Source organism: Podarcis bocagei, assembly GCF_964188305.1.
Source record: "Podarcis bocagei genome assembly, chromosome: 6".
In the NCBI taxonomy this organism is placed as follows: Eukaryota; Metazoa; Chordata; class Lepidosauria; order Squamata; family Lacertidae; genus Podarcis; species Podarcis bocagei.
In genome coordinates, this window is record NC_138130.1 from 22,825,596 (window position 1) to 22,842,727 (window position 17,132).

The following is a 17,132-nucleotide window of genomic DNA, read 5'->3' on the forward strand; positions in this document are numbered from 1 at the left end:
CTTTAACAAACCTTCCATGACTTGAATGGAAGAAGCAAATTCATATCCCCCCAAAATAAGTCATTTTGAAAACAAAATATAGTTGGTTGAAAATTAAAGTGGAGGAAACCGTGGGCTTCCCAGTGACTTAACCTTGTTTCCTGTGCTTTGTCTTACAAAGTTAATACCTCCCTGTGTTTGAATTTCATTTTAGGATCCCTACAAATCTTTTGGTCTGCCATCTATTGGTAGATTGTCTCAGTACAAAGAGCCGCTGCATGTGCCCAATGTAAGTAATTCTTATGTTTCCTTGTTTCTCATTTTCACAGGCACTAAGAAACCACAGATCTCATTGAATTCACTAGAAGTCGTTCGTGTTCAGTGCTGCTTAAAACAAGCCACCTTAAACTCGTTTATTAACTAAGGGAGATGGAGTTAGATTCTGTTAGCTTGTAGTAATTAGAAATACGATACAGTCAAAAAGAAACAGGATTTGGCTTTTAAAAAGGGAGCTATTCTACAAACCCATTATTTATACTTTTGCGATATCTGTCCTATAATCCTGGTTTTTAGAGCAGCAGTAACTATAACTAGAAGATCAAGCTGCAAAATGAAATGTTCAATTGCCTGTCCCTGCAAAGTGCTAAATGCCCCAAAGAGGAGTGGTCCTATTTGTTTAGCTTTCAAGCTTTAGAGACCAAACGCAATTTACTACAGTTGATGAAAAGTGATTATTACACATTTCAGTGTTGTAGACTGTCTGTTTAGAGTGGTTGTTTAACAACCAGCACAAAAAAGACAAGGGCATCTCTTCTGTTCTGTATAATCAAGGTAGTCAAAGTAATAAGTGTGTATATATGGCATGGTGTCGGCTTTGTGAAATGACAAGCCGATACCATCTGTGAATATGACGATTTACCATGATTACTTGCATGGAAAAAATGGCATAAGATTACAGGCCGGATCCTAAATTTGGTGATGTTATTGGATATAGGATTTATTTCACTTCTTAAATTGTTTTTGCCCATATGCTTCCTAGAGAGGACCTGACCCTTTCTTGGGCTTTAAGGCTCCATGCTGTGTTCAAAGCTTAAAAGGAGAAATACAAATTGTCAAGGTTTAGCAGGCACTATGTGATGTTGAATGGAAGATAAAAAAACCCCCAGCTATTACAGAGGGAATGTATCTTAAGCATATTTAATGAAACCCAAATGAACTAAGAAATAATTTTCAGTAATTACTCTGGGGGCAGGTTGAGGTTTTTCACCATGTTGTAATAGCTAACAGGATGTCAAATATTTTGCCCTTGCAAGTTTTTGCAATTTGCAATTTTCTAAACATGAGACCTGTTGAAAGTACAAGTGATAATGGACAAACTGTACCCCCTACAGTCTTTGTCCCACCAAATCTTTCTTCAATTAATGCTGCAGCAGGAGTTTTATGTAATAACATTTGCACTTGTGAGCCATCCAGAGAAAGAAAAAAAACACAATTAAAATGCCTTAAATGTTCTGCTTACTGCTGTTATTTGCTTGTGCGAATGTTGCATGTCAGCTAAATGGACCACGGAATAGACAAAGTGATTGGGTGCAAGAGAGTGCATACTAAGCTTTGTCTATCATTATTGCTGGGAGCAATCAAATTGATGCCAGCAGGACAGTAGATGCGTTGACAGCTGTAATTATGTATCTCCATGGTGATCACTTTTGGCCTGTCATGGAGGCCCATGAGTCCTCTCCTTTGCAAGCATTTAATCAGATTGGGCTGTCACTTGTCAGGTAGACATGGCGGGTTGGGATTTGTGCTTAGGGGGAGAGGTGAATTGAAAATGAAGGGTGGGAGATGCCTGATAGATTCACGTGGCCCATCGTGGTACTGAGGGAAGAAATTTTAATTATCCTGGAAGCCTAAGAGTAATGGTTTTGAGGATCTCATACAGCGTGGCTGGGCCTTTCCCTTTCTCTTTCTGTGTAGTGCCACCATTTTGTTAAAAACAGAGCAGTGATTCCCCCCCCCCTCCCCGTTTGCAAACTGTTTGCTTGTCTTTTTTTATGCTGAAAAAGAACTTTCGAAATGAAGACATTAATCTGACAACTGTGGGAAGCTATTTGATTCAGAAAGTTGAATTACCGTATTCTTTGCTCCATAAGACTCACTTTTTCCCTCCTAAAAAGGGGAAATGTGTGTGCGTCTTCTGGAGCGAATGCAGGCTGCACAGGTATCCCAGAAGCCAGAACAGCAAGAGGGATTGCTGCTTTCACTGTGCAGCGGTCCCTCTTGCTGTTCTGGTTTCTGAGATTCAGAATTTTTTTTTCTTGTTTTCCTCCTCCAAAAATTAGCGTTGGTGGTATAGTGGTGAGCATAGCTGCCTTCCAAAAATTAGGTGCATCTTGTCTGGTGCGTCTTATAGAGCAAAAAATACGGTATATGGCAAAAGCCATAGCATTTTCTTTCTAATACACGATAATTCACTCTTATTTTTAATGTTCAGAAGTAAGTGTGGATCTTTATGTGACCAAAACGACACCATCCACACACAAGAGGAGGTATCAGCTGGTCTGCGGGAACCTCAAGTATTGCAGAAGAATAATAATTGAAATAAAATAAAATACAAGCCCTGAGTTGTGGATGGAGTCCCCAAAACTCCCCAACTTGAACTGAGTATGCCCGACAGCTATGGAGTGCTGATTGTTTATTGTGGGCAGGGATGGCAAGGCTGGTGGGAGGGAATAAGAAAGGAGTAGTGAGGAGGACTGAATGACTGTAACACTGAGCACGTGCTCCATGCGGCAACATTTTATTGTAAGCCCAGCTTCTCAGAGGAGGGTTTTGGGTGCGTGTATTGCTCTGTGAGTTTACCTTTGGCATAGGAGCATTGACATGGGATGTTTGTTTATGCTTTAAATTGAAGGTGTAGACTAGTGTTTCCCAAACTTGGGTCTAAAGCTGTTTTTGGACTACAACTCCCATCATCCCTAGCTAGCAGGACCAGTGGTCAGGGATGATGGGAATTGTAGTCCGAAAACACCTGGAGACCCAAGTTTGAGAAACACTGATGTAGACAGTGCATGGTGAAAGGAAGGCATGGAATAGGACACTACATTATGCCTTAACGTTGAATTCCATTATTGGCCATTCCTATAAATGATAGCTGTCATACCTTGTGCTTCTGGATATTTTTACTTAAGGAGGGTCTAAAGTAGCTTGTTTACTGCTGGATCTCAGCCCTGGCACACATGAAGTAATAATAATGGGGAAGCGGGAAACAAATTAGTTGAAATAGTTTTGGCTTACAATTTGACTACCAGCATTTCATTCCTACACATCTGGTATGAAACAGAGAACTTGAGTCCTGATGTGGTGTCATTTCTTGTGTGTGCATGATGCAAAACTCATCTATCTATCCATTTCTGTGGTGGTGTTGTAACCATCTCCATTATGTATATTCCTACCTTGCCTCACACCTCATACTGTAGCTGTGGAGAGGCCAGCCCATCTGCTTTTATTTTAGCTGTAGTGTTGATCTTAATGCATTTGTGTTTTAAGTTCCTTGCCCCAAAGCATACAGAAACACACATTCCTTTTATCATTCTAACTGAATAACCGCATAGGCAGTGGCTGCTTTTAGAACTCAAAATAGCCAGATTTACAAGTGCAACAAAAGAAGCTATTTTTTTTTTTTGCGAATAGAGCATACTACAGTGAACATGTTTGCCTGCAATTTGGACATAATTAATTGCTTTCTGGTGGTGTGCTGATATAACTGTCACCTTGCTCCATCATAAACGTGCATTTGTTTCCCCAATATGATTTTAAGCAGAATGCTCTAGATTTCTATCATCCTCCTAATTGTGGACAGTTCCTGTATTGAACAGACACCTAGGCCTCCATATAGAACAGAATGAATTCAGTATTGGCTTGAGCTACATAAGAGGAATATTCTACACTGAGAATTAGGTAACACAGTGAAACACTGTTGTCAGATTGTGCATGGAGGCTGTGCGCAGTCAGATTGTTAACTGGCTTATTATTTCTTTTTAGTTATTGTCAGTTTGGACCCTCTCTAACCATTTATTTCCACATCTTGTGGCTAAAGAAAAGAAGCTATTGCTGTTGTGAATCAGAAGAATTGAGAGGTTTTTTTAAAAAAAAAATTCATGGCCAGAGAGAGATGTCGCCAGGAATTTCACCCTGTTCTCTGTATATAAAGAACAGCTAAATGACTAAAAGTACGTTGTACTAGTTTGCAACTTGTGTTAGAATAGTAGACAGCATAGATAGCATGGGAACCTAAAAAGACTGTGAATGTACAAACATGGTATGCCATATTTGGTGTTTCTGAAGAACTTAACTGACAATCTTGTTTATGAATAAGTTCTGATATGTTAAGCCTGAACAATAATTTTGCATTTTTGGAGCCCCAAACTCATGTAGATACCAAACTGTGGCCACTATTTTGCTGCAAGGCTTTTGAGTCTTAAATATAATGAGACGTTAATTCTGTATTTCTTGTGGAATTATGCCTTCTTCTCTCTGCAGTTTCTTGACCTGTTTCTGATAGTTCCTATTGTGGATATTTGGAGGAGAGAAGGTTGATGATTGCAAACATTACATTGCTGGTGATGGAAGGCTGAACTTTTCCCAACCTTAGCTTGTTTTGGTTAGGTTTCTATTTAGGTGATAATTTTTTTAAATTGACGATGATACAAAACACCTCACATAATCAGTTTCCTTCTCTACAACGATGCTCATGACCTTTCAATACTTCCTGTTTTTCTTTTCCTCCACGGCATGGGGATAGCTAAAACCATCATGCTGATTACTGAGTATCTTTGAGATATTTTGAGATTTTTTCTGATGAAAGTGCTTGACAACTGCCATTACAGTTCTGCGGCCTGCATTAATGAAGATGTACTCTTACTATGATAAAGGCACTGTTTATCTTTTTTTTCCTACCAGGAAAAAAAAATGTGATGCAGTTTTCATTGCAGAGAATAAAGCCTATTAGGACATGTCATTTGGATAATAAAGTCATCAGTGTGACCTCATGTGGATACTGTAGACAAGAGGTTCTACATCTGGCCCCTTGATAATTGCCTAAATTAAAATCTAAAAGCCTAACAGCCGTTGGGTTGACCTCTTTCTGCCTTGCTGCAGACAGATGAGCTGCTGTTTTATTACAAGGGTTTCTTCCCCCAGGTGAAGATTGAAGGGGGTTTCTAAGCCCCATTTCCCCCTCCCTGCCAAACCCAAGCAGAGTATTTCATATTAAACCTCTTCCACTCCAGCAAGTCTCATTTGGTGTTTCTTTTTAAGATTACCAGAATGGTCTTGAATTATCCTGTTGGTGTTGTGAGTAGCGTGCTATCCAGATTTCAAAAGCAACAATCTTAACAAATATTTATTCAGGAATTAGTCATTTCGAAACTTTTATATGGATAACCTCAGTGCCACTCTTGCAGAAATCAAACCAAGAGAAGAAAACAAAGATCAACAGTAATACTGAATTTTGTTGGCTGACTAACAGCTATCAGGTTCTTCAAAGACATATCTTGTCTCTTGTGTGTGTTTTTCCCCTCCTCCCTCCACAAGAGTTGCAGAATCAGAACTTTAATTGCAGCTGTATCCTTATAAAGCAAAGCCATGGAAAAAGCTGTGTAAACATTAAATCCTCAGGGGAATGCTATCATCAGAAGAAAAATATGCTACAGATGAGAGTGAGGAAGAAAAAGAAAGTGTTGCAGACATGAAAGCTAGAGTATTGGTATTTCTGTAGAGCTGATAAGCAGAACTTTAAAGTTTCTGGGCAGCCCTTCTGGAGTGAGGCCCAGGTGATGCATTTACGTAAAGTTTTGATGCAATATATCAGTTACATGGGCATTTTGGTGGGGCACTAGTTAAATTGGACAACGAAAATTCTAGATCTGAGAATTGCAAAACCCGGTCCTCTGTAAATGTCTTATTTTTAAAGTTGGACTTTGAAGAGAAAGAAGAGTGTCAGCATATAAATACTTCTAGGAAGGTTTGTAAACTGAAATAATGTTGACCGATGGACTGCTAACAAAGATAACTTGCCCATGACTGTGGGGTTTTGTGGAACATTCCCCCCCCTCACTTCTTCTTTACTTTTTGAATCTGCCTTATACAGCTCTCTCTCCTCATCAGAGCTCTGTCTCCTTGACCCCTACACCACTCTGTTCTTGTCTTTGCTCACTTTTACACTCTTACATTCTATACTCTTCCTCCAATCACTTTATTTATAAACACACACACTTATTACATCCACGTTAAGTCTCAATTTTACCCACTCACTGGGAAGGACACTTAAAGGAGTTCACAGCAGAAACTGTTTTGTACTCCTTTTAGCCCCATTGATGATTAAAAATCCACAGGAGAGTTATGGCGTTGCTTTTTCCAGAAGTTCCTCCCAGCAGAAATGTGACCTTGCTATCTCTCAGAGTTTTCTGAAACACACTTCATTTTCCTCTTGGAAGAGATATTTTGGGGCCATCATGATGTTTGGAGGCCAAGCCCTCCCTTTGGCATCTTGGAGCATGAAAGATTCTTCCAAACTAGGAGATGTATGATTACATGGACCTCTGGAGGCAGGCATCCATTTCCCAGTTTTAGAGATGCCAAGAAGGAGCTTTGCAGTAATTAACTTGTATTCCAATGAGTACATTATTGTGCCCCTTTCTCCCAAGTCCCAACAAGAAACAAGATGTTTGCCCTAGAGGCTCAGCAATTGTTACAGGGGCTTTTGAGGCAATCTCTCATATATTAGTGGGAGTGTGCTTAGAGGAGGCAGCAGAGTGTGAATTTGTGTGCATACTTTTTGCTGCAACTGGACACCTCTCCCATTGTGAAACAGGAAACTGGACCATCGTCTGAAGTCAGCAGCGGGCCCTCTGCCAGTCTGTGGGCCCTGAGCTGTTGCTGTACTATGCCGACTCGTGACACTGGCTCCTCTTTTGCCTGTGGTAATATTCTTTTGTCTCACTCTTTTGTAGGTACGTGTTGATAGTGGCGTACAGCAAGGAAGTGAAATCAGCATTTATTATGATCCTATGATTTCAAAAGTGAGTTAACTACTTTTCCCTAGTTAAAAAAGAAATTATATATAATGTTTGGTGACATTATACTGTTTCAGGCAAAAAAATGTGACAGGTGTTTGGGTTAAAATAGCTTCAGGGATTTCAGTAGTAAAAGTAGTTTTAATAACAAAAAAACCCATTTTTTTCTAATCAAGGTAAACATCCAAAAATGAAAGTGTATCTACCCCCTTAAACAGTTAAAAGATGGAAATTCTTAAATTCTTTGTCATACTGTGAAATCCAGGGAAAGCATTGGCTGTGTCCAGGGGATCATTTCTCCATTTAATAAGGCAAGATATAAACAAAATTTTCGCCAGTGCATCGAGCCATTGCTTTGAGCCACAATTAAACCAGAAACAAATTAACCATAGTTTCCTGATCCTCATGTTTCCTGGGTTTTGTAGTGTAGTAGGAGAGCTGAATAAAATTTCACATCCGACAAACAATTCACCCCTTGGTTTCACATGGGTGGATGAGTAAAAAAGCCTGGGACACAAATTTACACAGCCTTCTAGCAGCTATGGTGGCTCATTTACCAGAAGTAATGTATTTAGTGTTAACTCTGGAAGTGTATACTCAGTCTGACCAAACTAAGCCTATTTGAGCACAATATACAACCAGAAGGCTTAGTTTGGGCAGGGGTTAAGAATACTGGTGGCAGGCTAAAGCCCTTAAAGCCCATATCCATATGCCACATCAGCTGAAACCAATTGCAGGAACTAAGACTAGAAGAGGAACTGTACCAATATTGGCATCAATGTCTGAACCAATAATAATTACTTGGGTTCTAATATCCAAGGGTTGTAGGGTCATGTTGAAATCTTGTTACCACCTAGAAGGGCTTTGCTGGACAGCTTTTTTTTTAATGCTAGAGGATGATTTCACTGCCATCACACAAATGGGTTCCTACTTTTGTTTTGTTGTATACACTTCACCACCTGTGTTCAAGTCAACTCCCTACTGGTTTCATTGTCTGAACTCCCTGATAAACCAAGGAGTCCCAACTGAGGTTTGCTGTGCAGGAGAAACACTGGAGTTTGTAGACCGCCACTGTCAGGCTCAGCTTTTCACCAATAAATGATCTTATTGCCGCTCACATCAAAAGTGCAAAATACACATAACTCAGAGGCATGTGCCATAGTGACCATTTGGCATGAAGGTAACTGAGCACGTGGTGGATATGGTGATTTTTTGGCATCTTGCTTACCTTTAAAGAAAGCATTGGATAGTCTCAAAATATTTATTTGCTAAATTTGTATCTTGGCCCTCCTCCCAAAGGTGCCTAGGATGGCCAACAAGAGCTAAAACAATAAAAATGTTTAAAACATTTTAAAATTGCATTAAAAACTGAAAGTTGTAAACCTCTACCACCAAATAATATTTTGATGGTCCTAAATTTTTATATATCATTTTTATATATCATTTTGTGTATGTGTGCTTTAGCTGATCACCTATGGATCCAACAGAGCTGAAGCTTTGCGAAGAATGGAAGAGGCCTTGGATAGTTACGTTATTAGAGGTAAATTCAATAATATGGGGTTCTAATGCAATTGTCCATGGAAAAGCTTTTGAAATGTTACTTTGACAAATTCAAGGAAAATTGTGTTAAATTAAGAAAAAAAAATTTGGTTGGTTTGTTTTGCGGCACATCAGGCTGCTTTATTTATGCATTTTACTATTTTGCATTCTTAAAATTTAATACTACACAAAGTGAAACAGTTTTCTTACCAGATAAATAACTGTATATGTAAAATAGCTACACTATATTATACCAGTGCCAGAAAGTTGACTCTTTTCAATGCCTGCTCCGAACATTTTATCCAGGTAAGCTTATTCAGACATGTGGGTGTGGATGTGTTTGAATCTTTCTACTGTCAATTTTACTTATTTTTTTAAAGTTTTAAATAATTTAAATGTTTATGTTAAGCTGTGTAGAGATTTTAGCACAATTAAACGATATATATGTTTTGCTAAATAAAAATAAAATTAAGTAGACCTCCTATTACCCTATATCTGGCAGTTCTGATTGTTTGGCCCACAGTTTCTTAGCTCCCAGATTTCTGTTCCTCATTCTGTCCTGTTTGAGCAGCTGCATGTAGCCTTTGCTGTATTGTAAGCAATATGAAAAGTTTCCCCTCGCCTACTATTTTTATTAGCTTGTCTTTTCCTTCAGCTTCGATTTATTTTTGATGTTGTTGTTATCAAACTGCCACTAGGAAACGGTCACATGTGGGAAGAGCTATTGCTTCAAAGTTGGCATTGTAGCAGTAACCTGTAAGTTTGGAAGGTGTACTTTCTGATAAAAAATGTTTATGGAATGCAGGCCAGGGTATAACATGACATTTGCAGTCACATGCAAATAATGTATATTCCTTCCTTCTCCCAATTCTTTTTATGTGTATTTATTAGTGTTTGCCTATCAGTCAGTAAAGACGGTGATGTGATAATATTTAGAAACAGGATTTCGGTGGAGTGTCATTTTCCTCATCTCTCAAAGCAAATTGTCTCCTTCTGAGGTTTACTTTTCTCCATTAGAGATAACCGTGTAAATCCAACACTGCAGGATTTCCAGTTGCTTGATGTCTTTCCACATAACCCCCATTGCTAAACTCCAATAAATCAGTGCATTAAAAGAAAGAAATATAGAAAGCCCGCTCCCCTTTCCCACTTCTCCACTGCTTATGTGACCTTTTCACAGAAAGAAGAGACCAGTAACCTGAGAGCTTCAACAAGTCTCTTTCTGTCTTTAATGAAATCCATCCAACTGCTGAAAAATCCTGGCAAAATTGTACTTCTTACCTTTTATTGTTTTTCTAACGTGGTTCTTACTTAGGTGTACAGCTTTTTTTGTTTGGTCTGCTATAAAAATGTGGCTCAATTGGACAGTTGTCATCTGAATCCCAAAGATTCTCAGTTCCATACACAATCAGAACGCAGCATTTGGCCAAAGGCGCAAGAATAGCCAAAATAATATCTGGCTTTATTTTTAGTGCTAATATAAAACATACTTGCCCTGACCCTCTTGCACATGGGAGCCAAGGTTTTTTGGCACATGTTGAGTTCCTAAATCACTACAATGTTGGTGTCAACTGCAGGTTGGTGTCTGATGTTGGAGTGAAAGGGAAGTCCATTGTTGCTTGGAACTCAGTGCACATATCAGAGCACGTTTGGAGCCTGGGATCAAACTTGTGTTCCCAAAAGTGCCTTAAGGATTTTCCTAATTGAAGAATATTCCATTGGGAGTATAAACTCTAAAATAGGATTATATGTTTATATTGCGTGGAAATTTTAAAAGAGTGATTTGTTTGTTTTAAACAAAACTGAACCAAAGTAAAGCTACATGTTCTGTTGACTGTTCCAGTTTGCAAAACATATTTCCGATTTTTCTAACTCTTGATTGGCCTGATTGGCATTGGTTGGAATCCTGAATTCTGCAACAGCCCAAAGGCTCTGTTAAAGATCACTAATTTTTTAAAAATGCAGATAGATTTGTGTTACAGACACAGCAGCATACCGTGCCAGTGATATTATTTTAAATATAAGAGGTTAATGGCTAAAATATATTGGCTGAAGCTGTACATTGTATTTTGCTAAATTTGACTAAAAAAGAAGCAAATTGCCTAGAGCAAAAAGTAAAGCAAAAATATTCAGGATAAGAATAGGATCTGTTTTTCCCCAAAATATATTTTACTATGGGTAGTATCCAACTACAGTGGTGCCCCGCAAGACGAATGCCTCGCAAGACGGAAAACTCGCTAGACGAAAAAGTTTTCCGTTTTGGAGGTGCTTCGCAAAACGAATCTCCTATGGGCTTGCTTCGCAAGACGACAATGTCTTGCGAGTTCCTGCTGGTTTTTTCCCTTCCCCCCCTTTTTCTAAGCCGCTAAGCCGCTTATCAGCTGATCCGATCAGCAGATAAGCCGCTAAAAGCAGCTAAAAGCCGCTAATAGCGCTAATCCGCTAATCCTTCAATGGGCTTGCTTCGCAAGACAAAAAAAACCGCTAGGCGAAGAGAATCACAGAACGGATTCTTTTCGTCTTGCGAGGCACCACTGTATGTCACATTCACAACAGATCCATTGGGTTTTATTCAGCAAAGTCCCATTCAGAGTAGACCCATTAAAGTTAATGAATCTAAGTTATGTCCAGTAACTTCAGTGGGTCTGCTCTGAGTTGGACTAATGTTGAATGCCATTCATTGAAATAAATGGTGTTTGGCATGACTAGCCTGTCCATTTATTTCACTGGGCCTACTTTGCACATGACTTAGATGCAATACCTGTGCTTTTTTTTAAATAAAAAAGTGCAAATCTTTGAATTTGATGATATTTTATAGCACATGTCCATTCTGGATCAAATAACCAAAGTATTTTAATAGTCAAGGAGAACCAAGTGCATGGGGGAAAGGGTTTGCATTCTTGAATCGATGTAGCCTATAGCCTGTGTGGAAGGAATGCATCATGAATTAACATGAAAAGAGCCTGCTGGATCAGGCCATCTAGTACAGCATCCTGTTCTCACAGTGGCCACCCAGATGCCAGTGGGGAAACCAGCAAGCAGGATCCGACCACAGGAGCTCTCTCCCCACCTGTGACTTCCAGCAACTGGTATTCAGATGCATTATTGCCTTCCAATTCAGAGGACAAGTTTCTTTTACATTGCCTTACATTGTTTTATTTAGGGTAATTAAAAATCTTCAAAGTGCTCAAGCCTGTGTAGTTTTTTAAATTGGCAACAGAAAAGCATACCCTTTACTGAAGATAAGTTATTCAGATGAACAAAATAGCACAATTGTGCTTAGTCAGCATGAATGTTACCGTTTTGCATGCTTTATTCTGAACATGACACTTTACTGAATTTGTAGAAGATTTCACACACAGCGACAGCAGTGATGAGTAGGGCTTAATGTGTCCTGTAATCTTTACTTCATAAATGAGTTGTGATTTTTTTCTTTAAAATCCCCACTGATACGGGACATAATAGACTTTGTTCTTGTTCAGGGGAAAAATGTGGATGGAACGAACATACAGTCTGAGATCATTGTATCATTATGCATCAAAGACAGAATCTCCACCCTTCCTTTCTTTGGCGTATAACATAGAAGTGTCAAATGTTGAAAACAAAAAATGCTCCTGTGGAAAATTCTAGATTTCTGGGCTAGGAATTCTGGGAGGTGTGCCAACTAGAGTCAGGTTTTCCTTAGCTAATCCCTTGGCTAGTGACACACTAGGTAAAGGTAAAGGGACCCCTGACCATTAGGTCCAGTTGTGACTGACTCTGGGGTTGCGGCGCTCATCTCGCTTTATTGGTTGAGGGAGCCAGCGTACAGCTTCCGGGTCATGTGGCCAGCAGGACTAAGCCGCTTCTGGTGAACCAGAGCAGCGCACGGAAACGCCGTCCACCTTCCCGCCGGAGCGGTTCCTATTTATCTACTTGCACGTTGACGTGCTTTTGAACTGCTAGGTTGGCAGGAGCAGGGACCGAGCAACGGGAGCTCACCTCGTCACAGGGATTCGAACCGCCGACCTTCTGATCGGCAGGTCCTAGGCTCTGCTAATATGGTGATAATTTTGCAAAAAGTGTCTGGCCTAGGTTTTGTGCTGCTGGGGGACTTCTGTTTGCTGCTGTTACTGTAAAAACTCAAAAGTCCATAGTAGCTCATACCTGCTCTCGATGAATGCCATCAATGTAATGAAATCCTCCCAAATATATTCGTAGCCCTTGTAGAAAAGATCACTGATCTCCTGCCCCCCCCCCTATCATGGCTGAGTATCGAGTCATGTTTCTCCTGCCAGTTATTCAAATCCCCAGGATACAGTTTAGAATGTCTGACAGGAACATGGGGGAAAACCAGGCTTAATTTACTTTAATTTATCTTGTATTTAATTTATACAGTGGTACCTCAGGTTAAGTACTTAATTCGTTCCAGAGGTCTGTTCTTAACCTGAAACTGTTCTTAACCTGAAGCACCACTTTAGCTAATGGGGCCTCCTGCTGCTGCTGCCGCGCCGCTGGAGCACGATTTGTGTTCCCATCCTGAAGCAAAGTTCTTAACCTGAAGCACTATTTCTGGGTTAGCGGAGTCTGTAACCTGAAGTGTATGTAACCTGAAGCGTATGTAACCCGAGGTACCACTGTATTGTAATTTTAAGTTGTGAACCGCCCTGAGATCTGCCTATGCAGGGCAGTATATGAATGTAATAAATAATAATTATATAATATAGTGTTAGAGGAAAAGAAAAACCTCTCTCCATAGATTGGAGATAAATATACAACAATGCAAATTGTTTTTTTGTTTGATCAGCCATAGAAAGTATATGCATTACATTTTGTACTCTTACTTTTTCTTTGTTTTTTATGCAAAATTTTGAGGTATCGTAAGAACAAATGTGCATTACAGTGGTACCTCGGGTTAAGAACTTAATTTGTTCTGGGGGTCCGGTTTTAACCTGAAACTGTTCTTAACCTGAAGCACCACTTTAGCTAATGGGGCCTCCTGCTGCTGCTGCGCCGCCACCGGGCGATTTCTGTTCTCATCCTGAAGCAAAGTTCTTAACCCAAGGTACTATTTCTGTGTTAGCGGAGTCTGTTAACCTGAATTATCTGTAACCTTAGGAGTCTGTAACCCGAGGTACCACTGCATTGATATAGGCCAGGTGTAGGGAGCCATTTCCCTGCTCTGTTGGGAGCTGCAAACTAATGGTGGGCAGAGTTGCAACTGGTGGAGAGTGGGGCCAGACCAAAGGCAGGGAGGGCCACCATGATCATTTACTTCTCCCATCCTCCTCCCTCTTCTTCCACCTTCTGCAGCCTACTGGAGAAGGGATAGATTGCTCTTGCTGGAGATAGTGCCTGTTCAAAGTGCTCCACCCCCTTCTCCAAGCTTCCCTCCCCTGCATAGAATTAGGCCAAAGGTTGAGGACCATTGTGCAAGTTAATCTATTAATTTCAAATAATAATAATAATAATAAAATGAATGGAAGCTATATCAAGAACTCAGACCCTGGCGGTGGTTCTTGTTCAATGCTCCACACACCTCTCCTTTCAGCAAACTCCCATCAAATAATGTGGCACACATGCACATAGTTACTGTGGCACATAGGTACATGGATGCAATTATGCACATACAGCATTTGAGATAAAATAATTGAAAACAGAAGCCTGCCCTTCTGAGATGATGAAGCACATATGTAAGGAAACCTCGAGAATATTTGTACCAGGATAATTAATAGACTGGGGTGGGGGGAGGAAAGGAAAGGAAATTCTGTGACCGATACCATTGTAGACACAATTTGGTAACAGCCTGTAGTAAGAACATGACAAGTTACAATTGACCTTGAGTGCCTTTCCAAAGCATATAGTCCCATGGTATTGCACTTGTTGCTGGGAATGGAGCCTCAATTTCAGGCCATTTATACTTGGGTGTTTTAAAAGGGGTAGGGCATGTTCATAGTTTCCACACCCATGACCCCTGCTCTGCGCAGAAATATATCTTCATTAAATCCGTTGGAATACAGACCCGGGGTAAATCAAAGCAAGCTTTCTTTCGCTGGTTGCAAATCATAGAATGGAAGCTGCGCTGAAAACAATTGGGGTTCAGATCAGGAATTATTACTACAGGGCAGAGTGAAGAAAAGAACAAGAGAAGACAAAAACAGAAATTTCAAAGAACAGAAGCTTTGGGGGCAGGAGAGGTTAACAGTAGGGAGAAAGAAAAGGAGATATGAAATAAGGCTGAATCTGACCCAGAGTAGATTAAATAGAAATAAAGTGTAGCTGTGGTAGTGGGAACAGTGTGGAAAGTATAAGAAAATAGTCTGGGGGGAAATGCCAGGAAAAGGAATTGAAGAAGAATTTATTTTGAGTACTTGCTTTTTGCCTCTGCACAAATTTCATGCTTCTTGTTTATGAAATAGTCTAAACTCTTTCTGGCAGTGGGTCGTAGCGAGTGAAACTAAATGAGGATGGGTGGGAACCCTCCCAGCCAAAGCCCTCTTAGCTCCACGAGGCAGAAATCACAAATATACTTACTGGAGCATAAGCTCCTGTATTGAAAACTGGGGTTACTTGTAATAAACATGCTTAGGATTGCACTGCATGTCCAGCTTCTGTACCTGAAAAAGCAATTTTGTTAGGCATATTGATACATATGTATATTGATGTATATGCAGCTGTACCATCATTTTATTTGTACTAGCTCAGTTAGCTTTTGATCTAGAGGGCTCAGTGGTGAACCCTACTTGTGCAGCAAGGCTTAAGACTTTTTCAGGAAACAAATCCTCCAGTAACCTTAAAAAGAAAAAAAGTTTCTAGAGAGGACAATGGGAACATTAAGAGCTGCAGCAAAGACAGGGCGAATAATGGCGGGGGAGTTCCACAAGCTCTTGCATGTACCTAATAAACTTTTCCATTGCGGTACATCTCTTTATAATTGTTAAGGGCCACTGTAGATGCTGAATGCGTTAATCCATGGGTTGGCAAACTAAGGCCTGGGGGCCAGATCCGGCCCAATCGCATTCTAAATCCAACCCTGGGAATCAGCATGTTTTTACATGAGTAGAATGTGTTCTTTTATTTAAAATGCATCTCTGGGTTATTTGTGGGGCATAGGAATTTGTTCTTTTCCTCCCCCAAAATATAGTCCAGCCCCCCACAAAGTCTGAGGGACAGTGGACCGGCCCTCTGCTGAAAATTTTTGCTGACCCCTGGTTAATCCATTTCTGACTACTTGTGCATGTGCTAGCACTAAAAGCAACTGTTATCAAGCGCAGCACCTTGGCTTGTGGAGGGGAAGGGGAGTACCGTGTGTTGGAAGGGGTTAATCCGTCTCCCATTGCTGATGCCTCAATGCAAACCCCTCCCCCCATCCCTCTCCTGCTTGTTCAAGCACTCCCTTAACACTGCATGCTAAGGAGCTGTTGCTAAAAGCCATAGAATTTTGTGGGATGGAGGTAATCTTTAGCACATAGTGCTGTTGCAGCCAGGGACACGGGTGGCGCTGTGGGTTAAACCACAGAGCCTAGGGCTTGCCGATCAGAAGGTTTGCTCCCGTTGCTGGGTCCCTGCTCCTGCCGACTTAGCAGTTCGGAAGCATGTCAAAGTGCAAGTAGATAAATAGGAAGGTAATGGCGTTTCCGTGTGCTGCTCTGGTTTGCCAGGCCACATGATCTGGAAGCTGTATGCCGGCTGCCTCGGCCAATAAAGCGAGATGAGCGCCGCAACCCCAGAGTCGGCCACGACTGGACCTAATGGTCAGGGGTCCCTTTACCTTTAGCTTTACCTTTACTGTTTCAGCCTTAAGAGTTAAGTGTAAGTTGTATTGAAATTTTAAAAGGATGTCAACCTGAATATAATTACAAAATCAAATGCATCTTCCATAAGCTTATTTCATATAGGTCCAAGTGATATGGGCTGTATGTTTGTATTTGACAAATGGCACATTGATTTAAGCACGACATTTTTGCAGTGAACATGGATTTACACTGTTGGCACTGAACGTTGTTTTTCCTTCACTTATTTTTCATAATGATTTTCAAGAGGCTGAATGCAACAGATCTTAATTCTCTTGTCTTTTTCCCTTTAGTACTATTTGAATAAAATGGAATACCTATTAAATGCCAACATGTACAGTGCATTTCTAAGATAGTCTTTCAAAGCAGCAAAGCTCAATTATCATTATGCAATTTAAATCTCTCATAAAAATGAATTTAATGCTTTTGCAACTAATAACTATGCAAATAAAGTTCTTTCCATTCCACTTAACACAATTAAAATTCTCAGCAAGTTAAATATATTGAATTGTTTATCTATGGAGAGACATGTAGGACACCAATTAAGTTTACATGGATAAATGCAGATTTGTGTTTTGTGAATGTCAAGTTGACAGAAGCTTAATATTGTAAAAAGGGCTAATCAACACAGAATATGTTTAGTGTCAGTAAATATTTACACTGAAGAATGTTTCCCATGAATGATTAGGTACAACAGTCAGCTTATTCTGAATTTTACTAATTAAATTCTATGACTTGTAGATCACCACATTCATACCATTTATGTATA

General features: G+C 40.1%; 1 protein-coding gene across 1 annotated transcript in view; it reads left to right on the top strand.

Moving 5' to 3' along the window:
• PCCA (propionyl-CoA carboxylase subunit alpha) overlaps window positions 1-17,132 on the top strand; it is a 205,197-nt gene that overhangs the window by 78,041 nt on the left and 110,024 nt on the right. Inside the window, exons 11-13 of the mRNA XM_081198401.1 lie at window positions 194-268; window positions 6,990-7,058; window positions 8,517-8,592. Coding sequence (XP_081054527.1) covers window positions 194-268; window positions 6,990-7,058; window positions 8,517-8,592 — 220 coding nt within the window. The remainder of the gene's footprint in view (window positions 1-193; window positions 269-6,989; window positions 7,059-8,516; window positions 8,593-17,132) is intronic.